This window comes from Crocodylus porosus, unplaced genomic scaffold, assembly GCF_001723895.1.
Source record: "Crocodylus porosus isolate Cpor-Errol unplaced genomic scaffold, CroPor_comp1, whole genome shotgun sequence".
Classification (NCBI taxonomy): Eukaryota; Metazoa; Chordata; order Crocodylia; family Crocodylidae; genus Crocodylus; species Crocodylus porosus.
Genome location: NW_017728951.1, coordinates 6,480,393 through 6,496,322, shown reverse-complemented (window position 1 = coordinate 6,496,322; position 15,930 = coordinate 6,480,393). Strand labels below are relative to the sequence as shown.

The 15,930-nt window shown below is 41.1% G+C and overlaps 1 protein-coding gene across 2 annotated transcripts in view; it reads left to right on the top strand.

Moving 5' to 3' along the window:
* Positions 1–15,930, top strand: part of DOCK1 (dedicator of cytokinesis 1) — a 545,238-nt gene that overhangs the window by 360,550 nt on the left and 168,758 nt on the right. For both annotated transcript variants that reach the window (XM_019555687.1, XM_019555686.1), the window contains exon 30: positions 12,431–12,509. In XM_019555687.1, the coding sequence (XP_019411232.1) occupies positions 12,431–12,509 (79 nt within the window). The remainder of the gene's footprint in view (positions 1–12,430; positions 12,510–15,930) is intronic.

The following is a 15,930-nucleotide window of genomic DNA, read 5'->3' as shown; positions in this document are numbered from 1 at the left end:
AGTCTCTTTTGTAACCTCACTCCAAACTACCTCTCATTCACCAAATTCTCAAACAGACCCACCTTATTTTAAGTCTGAATCTATGTATTGTTATTTGGATAATTATTCTATGATTGAGTCTGACTTTCTTTTCCCCCTCACTGAAAAAAATTATTAACATTTTGAGTAAATGATTCATAATTAAAGAAGTATTTGTAGCTTCTATTTTTCCACTGTCTTAATGCCAGGATTGTTTCATCTTGTTTGGTTCTGAAGTTTAATTACGAACCTAAAACTAGTGCTAACTAATCTCTGGTGAGTGCTTTACTCTTTTTCTTTACTTAAAAAATGTCAGAGTGCTACATATGAATTCCTCATATATATCTTTTCTTTACAATTATGTGTTGAACATTTTGTGACTTTGATTTGTGTCTGTCTGTTATTCTGTGGATTAGATATTTGAAGTAAATGTGATGTTCTTCTCTTTCCTCCTGTGCACTTGCAAAGCGGGGTGGGTCCCAGGGGAAGAGAAGGAAGAGTACAAGAATATTTTTAAACCTGGGAGACCATGCAAATCAGGACATATGAATGACTATAACAGAGGAAGGAAGAAGGGAAGGATTGGTTTACTTGAGAGAGAGGGAGAAGGACCTTGTGCGCAATTCCAGTTATTGTAAGGGATGTAAGGATGCATCCCTTTTCCTATTCTTCACCTGTTGGTTGGTTGGGGTTTTTTTTGTCCTTTTAAGCCAGGATTTTACATGTTGTTATCCACAAGCTATTGAGCTCAGTGAGATTGTGTGTGAATGGAAAGGCCTCCTACATGGATCAGATTATAGGGTTTGTATTTTTAAGTTCTCTGGAACAGAGAAAATATAGTGCCCATCTTTAACAAAAGAAAGGAGGAGGATCTGGGGAACTACAGCCTCACCTCAGTTCCTGGAGAAATCAAGGAACAGGTCCTCAAGGAATCCATTTCTAAACACTTGGAGAAAATGAATGTGATTAGGAGCAGTCAGCATGGAGTCACCAAGGGCAAGTCATGCCTGACCAACCTGATTGCCTTCTACAATGAGATGACTGGCTCTGTGGATGCGGGGAGACCAGTAGCTGCAATATACCTTGACTTTAGTGAGGCTTTTGATACAAACTCCCATTACATTCTTGCAAGCAAGTTAAAGATATATAGGTTGGATGAATGGACTATAAGGTGGATGGAAAACTTGCTGGTTTGGCAGGCTGAAGGGGTAGTAACCAATGGCTCAGTATCTAATTGGCAGCCAGTATCAAGTGGAGTCCTCAGGGGTTGTTCCTGGGACCATTTTTGTTCAATATCTTCATCAGTGTTCTGGAAGATGGGATGGGATGCACCATCAGAAAGTCTGAGGATGACACCACGTTGTGGGGAGTAGAAGGATAAGATACTGCTGGAGGGTAGGACTAGGATTCAAAGAGACCTAGACAAATTGGAGGACTGGACCAAAAGAAATCTCATGAGGTTCAATAAGGACAAGGGCAAAGTCATGCACTTAGGATGGAACAATACCAAGCTCTGGTACAGGCTGCAGACTGACTGGATAAATAGATTTCATAGACATTAGGGCTGGAAGGGACCTTGGAAGATCATTGAGTCCAGCCCCCTACCCAAAGGGCAGGAAGTCAGCGGGGGTCATAACATCCCAGCAAGATACACATCCAAATGTCTCTTGAAGGCGTTCAAGGTAGGTGCTTGAACTACCTCCAGCGGCAGTCTATTCCAAACGCTGGGGGCTTGGATAGTAAAGAAGTTCTTCCTTATGTCCAGCCTGAAACAGTCACAGAGGAGTTTGTGACCATTCGATCTTGTCATCCCTTGGGGTTCTCTGGTGAATAATCGTTCCCCCAGATCCTGGTGATCACCCTGGATAAACTTATAGGTGGCCACAAGATCACCCCTGAGCCTGCGTGTTTCCAGGCTGAAGAGTCCCATAGCTCAGCCTCTCATCTTGAGGTTTGTTTTCCTGATCTCTGATCATGCATGTGGCTCTCCTCTGGACTCTCTCAAGCTTCTCCACATCCTTTTTGAATTGTGGAGCCCCAAACTGGACACAGTACTCCAGCTGCGGCCTCGCCAAGGCCGAGTACAACAGGAGAATAATGTCCTGGGATTTGCTAAAGAAGCATCTATGGGTGCAAGCCAGCATTTTGCTTGTTTTACTAGCTTCAGCATCACATTGAAGGCTCATGTTCATCTTGTGGTCAGTCATGACCCCCAAGTCCCTTTTGTACAAAGTGCTAGCCAGTGTAGCATTGCCGAGCCTATAAGCATGCTGCAAGTTTTTCCTCCCAAGGTGGAGAACCTTGCATTTTTTGGTGTTAAATGCCATCAGGTTCTCATCTGCCAAGGTCAACCTGGATCACCCGCCTGTTTTCTGGTGTGGACGCTTTACCCCAAACTTTGGTGTCATCGGTGAAATTGGCCAGTCCGCTTCTGGTGCCAGTGTCCGTATCATTAATGAAGATGTTGAACAATATAGGCCCAAGGACAGAACCTTGGGGGACCCCACTGGTCACAGGGCACCATGATGATTGACGTCCATCAACCACCACTCTCTAAGTCTGACCACGTGGCCAATTCCCCAGCCAGCAGATTGTGGAGAAGCCAAGGCCGCAGTTGGCCAGTTTTGCCAAGAGGTGATCGTTGGATACCAGATAGAAGGCTTTTTTACAGTCAAGGTATATGATATCAATCTCTTCCCCCTTGTCCAGGAAGCTTTGCAGAAAAGGACCTGAGGGCTACAGTGAACAGTAAGCTGAACATGAGCCAACAGTGTACCCTATTGTGAAGAAGGCTAATGGCATGCTGGGCTGAATTAGTAGCTGTGTTGCCCCGAGATTGATGGAAGTGATTATTCCCCTCTATTCAGCACTCCTGAGGCCACATCTGGAGTACTGTGTCCCATTTTGGTCTCCCCAGTACAAAAAGGATGTGGACATATTGGAGAGGGAGTCCAGCAGAGGACAATGAAAATGTTTTGGGGGCTGGGACACATGACTTGTGAGGAAAGGTTGAGGGAACTAGGCTTATTTAGTCTAGAGAAGAGGAGACTGAGAAGGGGTTTAATAGCAACTTTTAACTACCTGGAGGGTGGTTCCAGAGAGGATGGAGCTGGGTGGTACTCAGTGGTGGCAAATAACAGAACAAGGAGTAATGGTCTCAAGTTACAGCAAGAGAAGTTTAGGTTAGATACTAGGAAAAACTCTTTCAAAAGGAGGGTAGTAAGGCACTGGAACAGGCTACCCAGAGTGGTAATTAATGAAGAGAAATCTGTTAAGTGGCAATAGTAAAAAGGGTTAGCTTGCTGCAGAGTCCTAAAGAAATTTTTCCTGTATTGTATTCGGATTAAGAAATGATCTACCTATGTAATACATAGCCAGATCTTTGCCTATTTTATTAAGTTGCTGCTTTATTTTGCCATCATGTATACTATTGGAGACTCAGGTTTTTTGATGACCACTATTTTGGTTGGATTTTTTTCAATGATTGTCATGCCCGCGGGACTTAGTAATGATGCTAGGTATGCCATTGTGTTTGGTACTCTACCACAGGACAAAAAGGTTCCTGCCCCAAAGAGTTTATGTTCTTAAGTATTACACAAGAGACAAGAATTGTGTACAGACAGATGGAGAAAAACAAAAACATAGCATTACCACCATAAACAATGGTCTCAGTTCACTGGGAACCTAATGTTGTCATATGTTTTGCAGTCCAGTTTTATGGCATGTGTTTCCTTCTCTCCATTAACATAACTGAATTTGCACTTAGGTAAAAGGAAGAGTAATGAATCCCCTGGCAACCCATCTATACCAAATAATATTCCACCTTCAGCAGTAGATCACTTCTGGTATAAATATTTGTTTGGGCATCCATAAACTTTGCTTTCCATGAACACTGAGGCTAGTAAAACATCAATGGAAGAATATTTACAAAAGCCATACACAAGTCCAGGTCTGACTATTATTAATTTAACATTCACTACACCAGGAATTGATTGTTGAAATTCAGTACTGAGTACAAAGTCAAGTGTTATAAATAAGGTAAAGTAAACTTGATTTGGTATTTCTACTGTTAGACTTTCCACCTTTTATCATATAAGATCATCAAAAATGTTGTTGTGTTTTCTTAGCATCTGATACTGTTTAACAGAGAAGTGCCATAGGCTTGTCATTTCAGTGACTTGAATTGTGCTAGGAGCCTAGTAGTTAAACTGGTTTCTGATTATTTCACTTTATAAGTTCCCTTTTCCTCAATTAACTCATAATTATTCAGGATGGACACTACTTTTATTATTATGCACAGACAACTATTCAAAATGCAGTATTATCTAGCAGGCTATTATCTATTAATAGCCTTGAATATCAGGGAGCACCATCATTCTGAAGCCAAGTGACAGTAAAGATCTGTCAGTATTTGTAGTATAAACCCTGTTTTGGAGAGTTTTATAGCGTTGTAGTTTTCACTGGCACTGGTAAAATCTTGGCAGTCAGGTCTGTAACACTCGCTTTGTTTTGGATGTCTTTTTTCTTTGCAGTTTAAGCTCTTTTTTTTTTTTTAAGAAAGAAAATACAGGCAAAACACCTCTTCTTCCATTGACTGTAATGGGGTCAGAACTTTATTCACTGACCCATCAGAAGGAACGAAAACAAAACCCTTCCATGTACTAAGGATCAAGAAAAACATGATGGATGCTGACAGATGTGGGGGGTGGTGGAAGAAAGGAAAACAGCTTTATCGGAGAGGAAGTGTGTTAGTTAGACCTGGCTCCCCAGCATCTGTATGGATTAGGCACTTTAGCAAGGCATTTTGGTACTTTTATCTCATAGCTGATTCAATCGGTTATTAGATAAAAGTGCCAAAAAGCCCTGCTGAAGCACCCAGTTATTAAAGATGTTGGACAAGCCAGGTCAAACTCAAGTGATGCTTCTACTGGGCATGCATTGTGCTTGGTGCAGAGGTGCAATGAACTAAAAGTAAACTCCTTTGGGGGGAGGGAAGGGTTTCCAGCTGTAAGCAGCCAACAGTAATATATTTTATGATATTTGAATAATTTAAAAGTTGTTACTTAAGACATCTCTGTCTGACCTTCTTTGAAATGCTTATTCCAATTTATTAACATGCTGGTATCACTAAATGGAAGGGTGTTTATTATTATTTATTTTCAGCCATACACCAGTCTATTGGAGTCACTCATCCCAGGTTCACTTTGTTATCTTTGTTGCAAGTATTCCTGCTTTACACCTGTATGTTTTTGCCTAAAAAGTATAGGTGTGAGCACACAATATACATAACTAAATTGGTGGTGGGACTTTGTAAAATGTAAGTGTCAGAGTGCCATGTAGTGGGGTGCTTGCTTGGGACTACTGCAGTCTTATCTGGTCTCTGAGAATACCCCTTGAAGCCAGTCCAGGCTTGTCTTCTAGAGCCAGTGGGGAGCCTGAGCTCCTTCCCACTTTGAGACCCTTGCCCTCTTTGGTGATCCATGGCCCTGACTCAAGGAGCAAGCATCCAGTTCTTCTCCTGAGAGTGGGTCTTTATCTCTTGTTAACAAAACCCAATGCAACTAGCAGTTCCAAGTAACACAGCAGTCAGGTTCTTAAGTAAAACCTTTTATTGGGGCAAAGGCCAGCCAAAGGTCCACTATTCCTTCCAAAGGGGTTAAGCAGTCCCCTTTGCAAGGAACAGGGCACCTGCCCGCACAGTCCTGAGTACTCCCAAGGAAATTCAGCTGGTCACATGGGGTCTTCAGCTTCCCAAAACTTTCCAAAATTCTTCTGCCACAAGCCACCCAGTTGCTCTTTTCTAGCCTCTTTACTGCTTGGTTATCTGCTCTGAACAACTCCTAGGTGTTGGGCAACTCATCTTTGTTGATAAGTCAACAAAGCCATTCAAGGCTCTGCTAAAGATCCTTTTTCTTGCAGGTAGCCAGCCCTGGCACCTCAAAACTTCATTCTTTGTACACAAGCTAACAAGGTGAACTAAATCACACAAGGTTATGACAATGTGAACACAGATAACACAAATATCACAATAAAACTTATGGTTCGTCACAGTAAGGCACTCTTTAAATACTAGCCACATAGTTGGAGTAGAATTACAGGATTATAGTAGAAAACAATAGCTCTACAGATTGAAAAATCACCTGACATTCAGTGGTAACTTAATCGTCTATTTTCGTTTAAAAAGAGGTGATCATGGTTTGATCATCTGTCAGAAAAGAGCACCTGATTTTGACTTTAATGAGCTTGCTGCCTGAAGTCAACATTAGGAGGACATCTGCATCCAGTTTTTCAGCATTCTTGTTGCTTTAGGTGGTGATAGCCTTGTCTGATCATGTTAATAGTGAAAAAGCAGTGTTTTTAATGACAAACTAAAAAGTTACAGTTGAGCTACAGTTTATGAAACTTTAATTTAAAGATGTTGAGAGAACAGTCATCTCTTCTCAACTTCTCTCCAGAAATATGCTTGCCCCTAACCTCTGATCTTCTCTGAGTAAAGCCTTCCTTTTTGGTTCATTCTAGTTAAAAATACTTCCAGTATTTTTGCACTCATACTCTTGCATGCTCTCTCTCTCTTAACCTGCCCTTTTGTTTGAGAGGTTCTTTATTGGTGGCATTTAGTTGAAGTTGACATTTTGTATCATATTCAAACTTCAGGGTAATAGGGTTTAAACTATACACAGCATGTAAAATTGTGTTCCAGTTCATAATAATGTTTGTTAAACTGGTACTGACCTCTTCATGGAAGTTTAAAAACTGTTGGTTTGCAGAGCAAGCTAACCCAATACAGACTTGTTTGTAGTGAGTTAGTTAACTTGATTTAAAAATTACATGAGGCTCTGTTTCTTGTAGGTCACACAATTTTACTATGGCACTCTTTCCTCAAGTTGATCTCATTTTGGCAACTGACAAAGTCTTCATATACTACTGACAAAACCTTTTTTTAAATGCTACTGAACATTTGAAGGTTTTGTGTGCACAAATGAAAAGTGGAATCATGTAATTTTTAAGTGGCAAATGTAGGGTATGAAGGACAGAAAGGAAGAAGCAAAATTTTAGTTAAGATCATGCATTGACATATGTTATAGCCACTATTTTCACTTCCTTTAACTTTCTCAAAAAGGTTCTGTGTTTGTTCTCCTCCAAAGATTGGCTTATTTTTAAATTTGAGATAAATCCATTTTACTATTTGCAGAACAGAAATCCAAGCCACTTCAGATAATCCAGGAGCTGAACAGCTTTGGAAATTTGCAGTCTGGGAGTGAGTGGCAGAACTCTCACTGATTCTCTGGGTCAAAGTGCCACTCGAGGTTTGAAAGGTGCTTTAGATAACCTGAAAGGGAAGGAAGGAAATTTTAGAAAATCGGAGGGGAGAGGTTTATTTTGATCCCAACTAATAACTACAAGAGTATATGGCAGTGGTTCTCGAGCTTGTTAGAACCAAGGCACTGCTTAGCTTTCATTTGTTACTTAACAAACAGAGCAATTCCTCAGTTGCAAAGAACAGGTCAGAATGTTTTTAACAGTACATATTCTATTTAAAATCCCTGCATTTCCCTCATGAACCATGTGTAGGTTTTTGTACACCTAATACTGTTAATATTATACAGCATCTCACAACATCCTAAGACTCTCATCGCACCGTCAGACACCATGGCACTCTGGCTGAAAATCATAGGCTTCTGGCAATGAAGATAAGGAAGGACTATATTCTTGTTGTTGGTTCTTTGTTTTTCTTATTTTTTATGAATGAGCCTTATGCACATTTTCTTTCATACACTGATGCTAATAGTCAAAGTGACAAAGCCAAGGATGTTCAAGGGTTCCTTTGTTATCTGTGTTTCAGTTCCTTCAGTTTTTCCCCATCATTCAGCACCACACATTTAAGATACTGTGCTACCTGCCACCTCAAATACACATTTTGTACATATCTTCATCTTAAGGAACAACATCTCTTAAGATTCACACTGATTTGTTTTTCCCTCCCTGTTTTCCTGCCTATAATTTTCGTTAGAGTCAAGGACCTGGTATTATTTTTCTTTTTGTAAAGTAGTTAACTTGCTTTGAGTCATATAGAAACTGGAGAGTATACAGTCAGAGTTAAGAGTGATGCTTAAATTTCTAAATTTATCATAATGCTGCAGTAGTTTGAGTGAGGTTTGAAGCTTTGTAGTGTTCTTATAGACTGAGTAAAGACTCCAGATCTAATCCTCCAAATTATGCATGTGGCCTTTCTTCTTCTTCGATAGTGGAACAAACTAAATTCCGAGACATAAACCCAGTCTGAATCAGTTTTGAATTCTGTGCCTTGAGCCTATCTCTGACCATATTATATATAATTCATTCTGATAACTTCCATACTACTGACTTTACAGAAACACTAAATGTTGCTTCTTTGTTACCTACAACATTGTAGCTTCCCGTGCTTGTTCTTCAAGGACTGGCAGGACCATTTGTCTGGAGAGGGTGTCTCTGTTCTCCAGTGTGTAGACAGTTTGCTGGTTTGGACATCTGCGTGGATGCTGGTTGTTCTTACCTGCCACGTCTTTGATGTTACAGAAAATAGACTGGTTTTCCATGCCCTCACAAAGACACCATGGGTCCCATGTCTCAGGGCTTCGCCTCCCCTGCACCTCATCTAGTGCTTTCCTGATGACAATAAAGATAAAGAGTGTCCAGACCCAAAATGCAGCTGTTGTCTGGCATTGCAGCACAAGGGTACCAAAATCTTCTGTGCTGATATATTTCTTCCACTCAGGAGGTAAAAATCCACATCCAAACTTTCTCTGTATGCTGAGGCTAGAGGATGTTAGCTCTCCTTCCCCTCTGCTTAGCATCTGTACTCACAGCTGGGCTGCTCCATCAGCAGGTTGTCCTGGTCAAGGCCCACTCCCTGCTTCCAGGTAAGTGCTCCAGCTCCTCCAAGCTGGCTGCTGTGGTTCCCACCACTCACCTCTGCTGGGGCATTCCCTTCAGTGAGTGACTGTCCCAGTGCTGCTTTTGGGCACTGCTGGTCCCCCGCACTGCTGGTCCAGGCTGCTTTTGGGCTACGCTCCTCCCGACGGGCCCTGTGGGTCCTTATCAGCTGGGCTTGACCTGGGGCTGGCATCCCCAGATGTGCTTGTTGTGCTTTGGGTTCACCCCCAGAGAGGCTTGGCCTAGCTGCGGTCATGCCTGATTGGGCTTTGCTGCTACAAACATAACTCTACAAAACACTCTCATCTAGGCTAAGTACAGACAGTCAAAAAGCCCAAGACTGAATCAATTCAGTCTTCACAGTTTACTCTAAGCTATGCTGATTGAACTGATAAGCAAGCAAACAGACATTCACTTTTGATGCTAGCAATGCAGCCACATTCCTGCAATGGCCCAGGTCAGAAGGTGGGGGTGCTGGAGCAGACAGCTTTGGCCAAGCTAGCTTTCCCAACCTGCAAGGGGGGTTTTCAGAGAAGCTGCAAAGCATCGTGGGATGTTAGGGAACTGTGAGTTGACTTGAATCTGGAGGGGATCTGGGACAGAAGTTCAGTAAACCAATTTAACCTAAATCAGTTAAGTCTGAAACTACATCCGTCCTGGGTTAGCTTAAACAGGTTTCAGCCATTTTGAAAGGAGTTTATGTGCACTGAACTTCTGTTGTGCTACAGATTTGAACCAATTTTTGATCACTTATGCCAGTTTATGTATAATGTCTGTCCCTAGCGCTAAAGAGTTTAAAAGAAAGTTTAAATTTATTTCCTCTGCTTGCCTTTCATCTTCTTTGTAATCATCTAGCAAAAAGGGTATGATTTTAGTCACAGTGATGATCGATTCTGCTTTTCATTTGAGTCCTCATTCTCATGCCAAGCAAGGTCTGTGTGAGTATAGGATTTTGCTTGAAAGTTGTAACTTGCCTTGATCCTTCCCATTAACTGATTCACTTCTAGTTCCAATATTATTCCCATATGGGAATAAAGAAAATTAGGCAATTGTCTGGTCATTTAGTTTATATGGAATATCACGTCAATTTCTGCTACTTTTCTGTAGTCCAATAAAATACTTCATTATTTGTACTCACTAATATTAGCACAGGGTAAAATATGAGAAATAAAAATTTAAATAAAACAGTGGTATGTAAAATATTGGAATTGTTCCAAAGCTTAATTAGATGGATCAGATTGAATACATTAGTGATATCTTGAGGCAACATAATTAAATTATAAGCATAATCCTTCTTGAATTAGAGATGGTTTTATCTTCATAAGGTAAGGTACATTAGATTGCCATTTCTGTGATGATAAACTACTAATTCTTCTGGGGAGATTTAAGGATCTTCTATTAATATTAGACTAAAACTATCAGTAAGGGAAAAAAAAAAGAACAGGATAAAGACGAACTGTTGCGAATGTGATTACTCTGATTTTAGTATTTCTATTGTACCATGTTAAGATCTAATGTATAACACAGCTGCTTTTCTGGTTAATTCACAGTTTTTGTTGAATCTTTAATATTCATGAAATAAAACAATTCCAAGATGCATATGCTGACAAATATATGGGTGTAGAGAATAATTCACATAGTGTATGATATCTTCAGTGGGTCTGTACATATAGGCAGTGTACAAATATGTCTGAGAGTGAAAGAGAGATTTTTAAAATTACTAGTCTGGTTCTGTCAAATGTGTACATATTAAAAAAGGGAACAAGTGTTTAGTGTCAGATGAAACAAAGTATTCAAATTAATTTTATTCTAGTTGTTTAGGCGAACATAGAGTTGAGTAGCACCCCTGTTTGGATTAACAGATGCTTTATGAGACTCATTTTAAGGCATCTTCACAATCCTTTTATTTCAAAATGACATTATTATACTAAAAATCTAGGTTGTCTGTTGCAGGGGTGCTCAATCTCTGGTACATGGGCCAAGTGCAGCCCATAGAGCCACTGCATCTGCCCTCTAGGGTCAGAAAATTTGGCAGTAGAGAAACAGTGGCTCCGCTGCATTGGGGCTGGCCTGCCCCACCCCCCGCCCACTCCATGCAGACAGTTGGTGTCCACTGTGCCTGCCCAGACACTGGATTAGGAATACTAACAGAATCTGGCCCATGGATGGACCAGGAACTGCTAATCCAGCCCACCAGGCAAAAAAGATGAGCACCACTAGCCTATCATGTATCGTTATTTATACTGTGCTCATCACAGTAGTATCTGAACATGTTATGAATTAAGCGAATCCAAGCAGGTGGTCTACACAGAATCTCATTTCCTACCCTGATAGCCTCAGCTGGTGTTTTATTTCCCTTAACTGTGAGAAGGCTATAGCAAAGATTAGGGTCCTTTCAGATTGCCCAGAGGTCAGTAAATTTCTAAAATCCCATGAAAGAGATTTTTATTTGCCAGTATACCCGGTGCTTCCAACTTTAGGTCCTTAAATTTTTCTGCAGTTTCCTGCCAAAATGTAGAAAGAGTAATTAAGTTTATTATCTGTGTCCTAATGTGGGTTCTCCTTTACAGATTGCTATTGTGCAGAAAGAGAAAACTCATTTAGAAAGAGATATTCTGACTGGTCTTTACTATTGTACATGGTTTCAAGGGTAATAAAACAAACCTACATTACATAGTCTGGTCAAAGGACATGTCAGTTTATTTGGACATTAGCTGACAGTCTAATAGTATCTATGAAAACATTTACAAGTGATATGTATAATGCTCATCTGAAAAGTAGAGATCTGGATACTAAAAAATAATAGGTTTTACACTCCAACACTGGGAATATTGAGCACCGTACTTGTATAGTACACTCTTACATGTTTTGTTATTTTTAAAGCTGTGAAGGCCATCTATATTGCAACTTAAGAGGTTTCTGGTTTAGAAAAGAAGAAAACTGCTACAGGGTACTGAATTACCATTTTAAAAATAGACCTAATACTTGGTAAGCTTCAAAACATTCTTCATAAGCAACTGATATATTTATTAGAAATTTGTGCCATAAGTTAGTTGGTAAGTGGTTGATAATTAATTTAATATATATCTGCTTATGTCCTTGCTCCACCTACTAGCTATGATACAGACCATTTTAATACTAAGTATATAAAATTAAGATTCTGTAACTAAAAAAGTAATTAATTTGCACAATTTGTTAATAAAATGAAAATGTAATGATCTCCTGATTATTTTGTGGTATTTTCAAGAGAAGTGATTTCATCTGAAGCATTGCTTGTGTATCTTTTATTCTTCATATGCTAATTTACTTGATTAATTTTGAGAACATCTGCATATAATTCCACATGCTTAACAGTAGTGAAATCACTCTGCTTTTCAAATAACTACTACAGATTTAACTTTCCAGACCAGTCTCAGATTTGTATCTAATTGGGATGCCAAATTTACAAAGGTGCCAAAGTACAAGTGTTTAATTATGTAATTTTCTCTTGATCTTTCAGAGTCTTCCTGCGAGCAATTAATCAGTATGCGGATATGTTAAACAAAAAATTTCTTGATCAAGCCAACTTTGAGCTACAGGTAAGCAAAGATGTAACCAGTATTTTTGGTAATAAAGTTAATGCTTTAACAAATTTAACCAATAATTTGGATATATTTTTCTGTTTCTTATCCCTTCACTGTTGTATAAAAATGTGTATATTATGCATTCTTGCTACACACTGAACTAGAAATGGAACCAACCTATGAAATTTTGGAGATGTGAGAAGTTTTTGCAGTTCACAGAGTCAAGTGTCTGCAGTGACACTTATTAGTCAGGAAATTTATTCTATTTTATAATCCAAAGAATACAGCTGCATCCCCCAATTAAAGTTTCCCTACTTGTTATTCTGATTAAATAGTTCACTTCAAAAAGCATCCCTTACTTTCCTCAGCCTCCCATAAAATTTTCTAAAATGTAAATTTCCAACTTTTGAACTCTATGTGGATTACTACAGGGCAGGTTACTTACTCAATTTCTTTCACCTTTTTTCAAGCTGTTGTTTCTGATTCTGCCTTTTGTTCAGTTTATCAGCTCTTCTGCAGCATTGGGCTGTCAGATACTTCCTTTCTCTTTCATGTACATAAAAGCGTGAACACATGTGTACTTCTTGTTTTTATGCTCATTTTTATTAATACATATTAGGGTTTTTTATTTTTAATTAAACTTGCACTGACTGCAAAATCTATTCTCCCATCTCCCTTCTTATTCTTCTGTTCTGTTCAATATAACAATAAAAAGCTAAGCACTGAAAAACTGTTCCTCTCCTCCATATTTCACCCCCTGAAATCATCACAAAAGCCTTAAAAATCTGGGCATTTCTGTGTGGACATTGTTATTTTGGTTTACACTAGCATTATTTCAGTGTATTGATTACAATCAAATTAAGAATAGCCAGAATAATACACTCTAGCTACAAGGTTTGTCCACATAGCCTTTTGTCCCATTTTAAATAAATATATAAAATCTTGCTTAAATTAAACCAGTACAATATTTTTATGTGAACAGTCTTACTGGAAATGCTGGTGAAATTATTCTATTACTAACTAATGATTCTCCATATTCTCCACCTATGTCAGCCTGGTCATGATATGATTGTGACACCTACACACTGCTGATCTGGTTGATAAATCACTTTCTGTTAGGGAAGGAGCAAAGACAAATGCCTTTGCTAGTTACTTTTAAATCTATCATTTCTTTTTGAGTGTCCATCACAGCTATTATAGCTACTCTGAGCTTTTGTGGGGAACAGATGGGAGTCACTACTGTGCCTGCATTCTTTTATCTTGGGATGATCCAGCTCTTCTCCAAGAATTCTCACGTATGGAAAACTGCAGGTTTATGCTTGATTACCACGTCTATTCAATGCTACTGCAAAGTTGCTAGGAGAGGTGGTAAAATAGGTTTGCTCTGCAATCAATATGCTGATGACACTCAGAGTTTCCTTTCATCAGTGCAGTTTCTCATTTTTTAGAGTTTCTGTTTTAGAGTGAGGCTTGAATGCTGATGCTGACTGAAGTTTGCTAAGGAAATGCTGCCTATTAGATGTCTAAGTGTGATCCTTCCCCCCTCCCCCCATCCCGCTTGAAAAAACATTAATGCAAAAGGTGTGTTTCTCCTCCTCTCCTTGCCAACTTTTGCATCTGCGGCACTGTGCCCTTCCAGATGTAGGCTAGGGACAGACATTAAAAAAGCCGGAGGCTGAATTGATTCGGTCTTTGCAGGTTACTCTAATCTTCCTAGGTCGAAGCTATTTGTAACAGCACAGATATTCCTTGTGGTCTGAGGAAATGTGGGCACGTGCCTGCAGTTGCTCAGGCCAAGAGCCAGAGGCACTACAGCGTACCCTTGGCTGTAGGGAAACTGTGCTGGGGTGGGTGGGGGGAGTGTGGCCAACCTGGCCAGTAGCTTGAGACAAGTGGCGAAATAAGCCCCCTCTGCCAGGTGCCAGAGGAAGTGGGACAGGAGGGGGACAAGCAGTGGTGATGGTGGCTGGGGTGGGCAGACCTCACTGCAGTGCCCTAGGGTTAAAGCGGGGAATAACCCCGCTCCCTGCCCCCTGCCCAAGGGGCCCTGCCAGCCAGCGGCTGGCCCCACCCCTGCCTAGCCACTGGAGCAGTGATAGGAGAGTGACCATGAGAGGGGCAGCAGCCCCTGTTGTGGTTTCCCCAAGCACAAGCCCCTTCCTGGCAGGGGGCTGCATGGCAGGGCACTGAAAGCTGCTGTGGACTATGGGGGTGGCAGCAGCACTGGAAGGGGACAACTTAGAGGGCTCTTGCTCCCTCAAAGCCTCACTGCTACAGCAGGCAGCCCTCTGCATCTCTGCCTGCCCCGCAGTGCAGCACCCCTACCAGGAAGGGGTTCACACCCCCCGACCCTGTGACAGGAGCCACCGCTCCCATCAAGGGCCCTGCCCCTCACCATTGCAGTGGCTGGGTATGGCCATGGCCAGACACCAGCCAGCAAGGCCCTTGTGGCAGGGGTTAAGAAGTAGGGCTATTGCTCCTCTCTCCAGTATCTGGTGGAGGGGGCTTATTCTGCCGCTTGCCCCAAGCAGGGCAGCAGCAGTTAGGGAGGGCAGACCTGACTGCAGTCCCCTGGGGGCAGTGGGGATAAAGCAGGGAATAACTCCCTTCTCTGCCTCAGGGGCCATGCTGGCCCTGCTGCTGTAGCAGTGAAGGGGAGTTCCCTGCAGACCTGGCTTGGGTCCTTGGTGGGACAGGGAGAGGAGAATTAAACCCCTCTCTGGCCAGACCCCCTCCCCTGCCTGTCCCTGCTCCGGCTGGGTAGCAGAGGAGCAGGGCCAGCGCTGCTCTGCTGGAGCAGAGAGCTCAGCCCAGAGAGCATACCTGAATGCTGGGGGACTCTGGTTTAACTTCAGCCAGGAAGGGGTCTGGGACAGACATTGCATAAATTGGGTTTGAGCTCAATCAGTTAAGTCTGATTCTACATTCAACCACATTTTAGCCATTTTGAAACTGATTTATGTGTACCAAATGTCTGTTCTGTTACGGGTTTAAATCAGTATCCGATCACTTAAACCAGGTTATGTGTAATGTCTGTCCCTAGCTGTAGGGAATATCTTCTGGAAAACAGATAGAGGGTTGTGCCTGAGTAGTGCTTTCCTTTGCTGGCCTTATAGTGCAGTCAGGTCCAATAAAGACCCTGTGTCAATGAATGTTCCTACTTGTAACAACATGATGTCAGCTTCTTTATGTAAGGCTGAGTTTAGGGCCGTGTCATAGAACTGGTAATATATGACCAGATTCTTTCCCCCCACTCTTCTACAAACTGTCGCTCTGATGTTCTTCAGTCTAGTATCTGCTGTACTAATGACTTTGTATGCATCACCTAGAGATTTCTTTTATGGTGGTAGACTTTTTAAAGCTAGTAGATATATTTACAGAATAGTATCAACATGTATTTCTAATGTGTAAGTTCTGCATTTCATCTAACACTGCA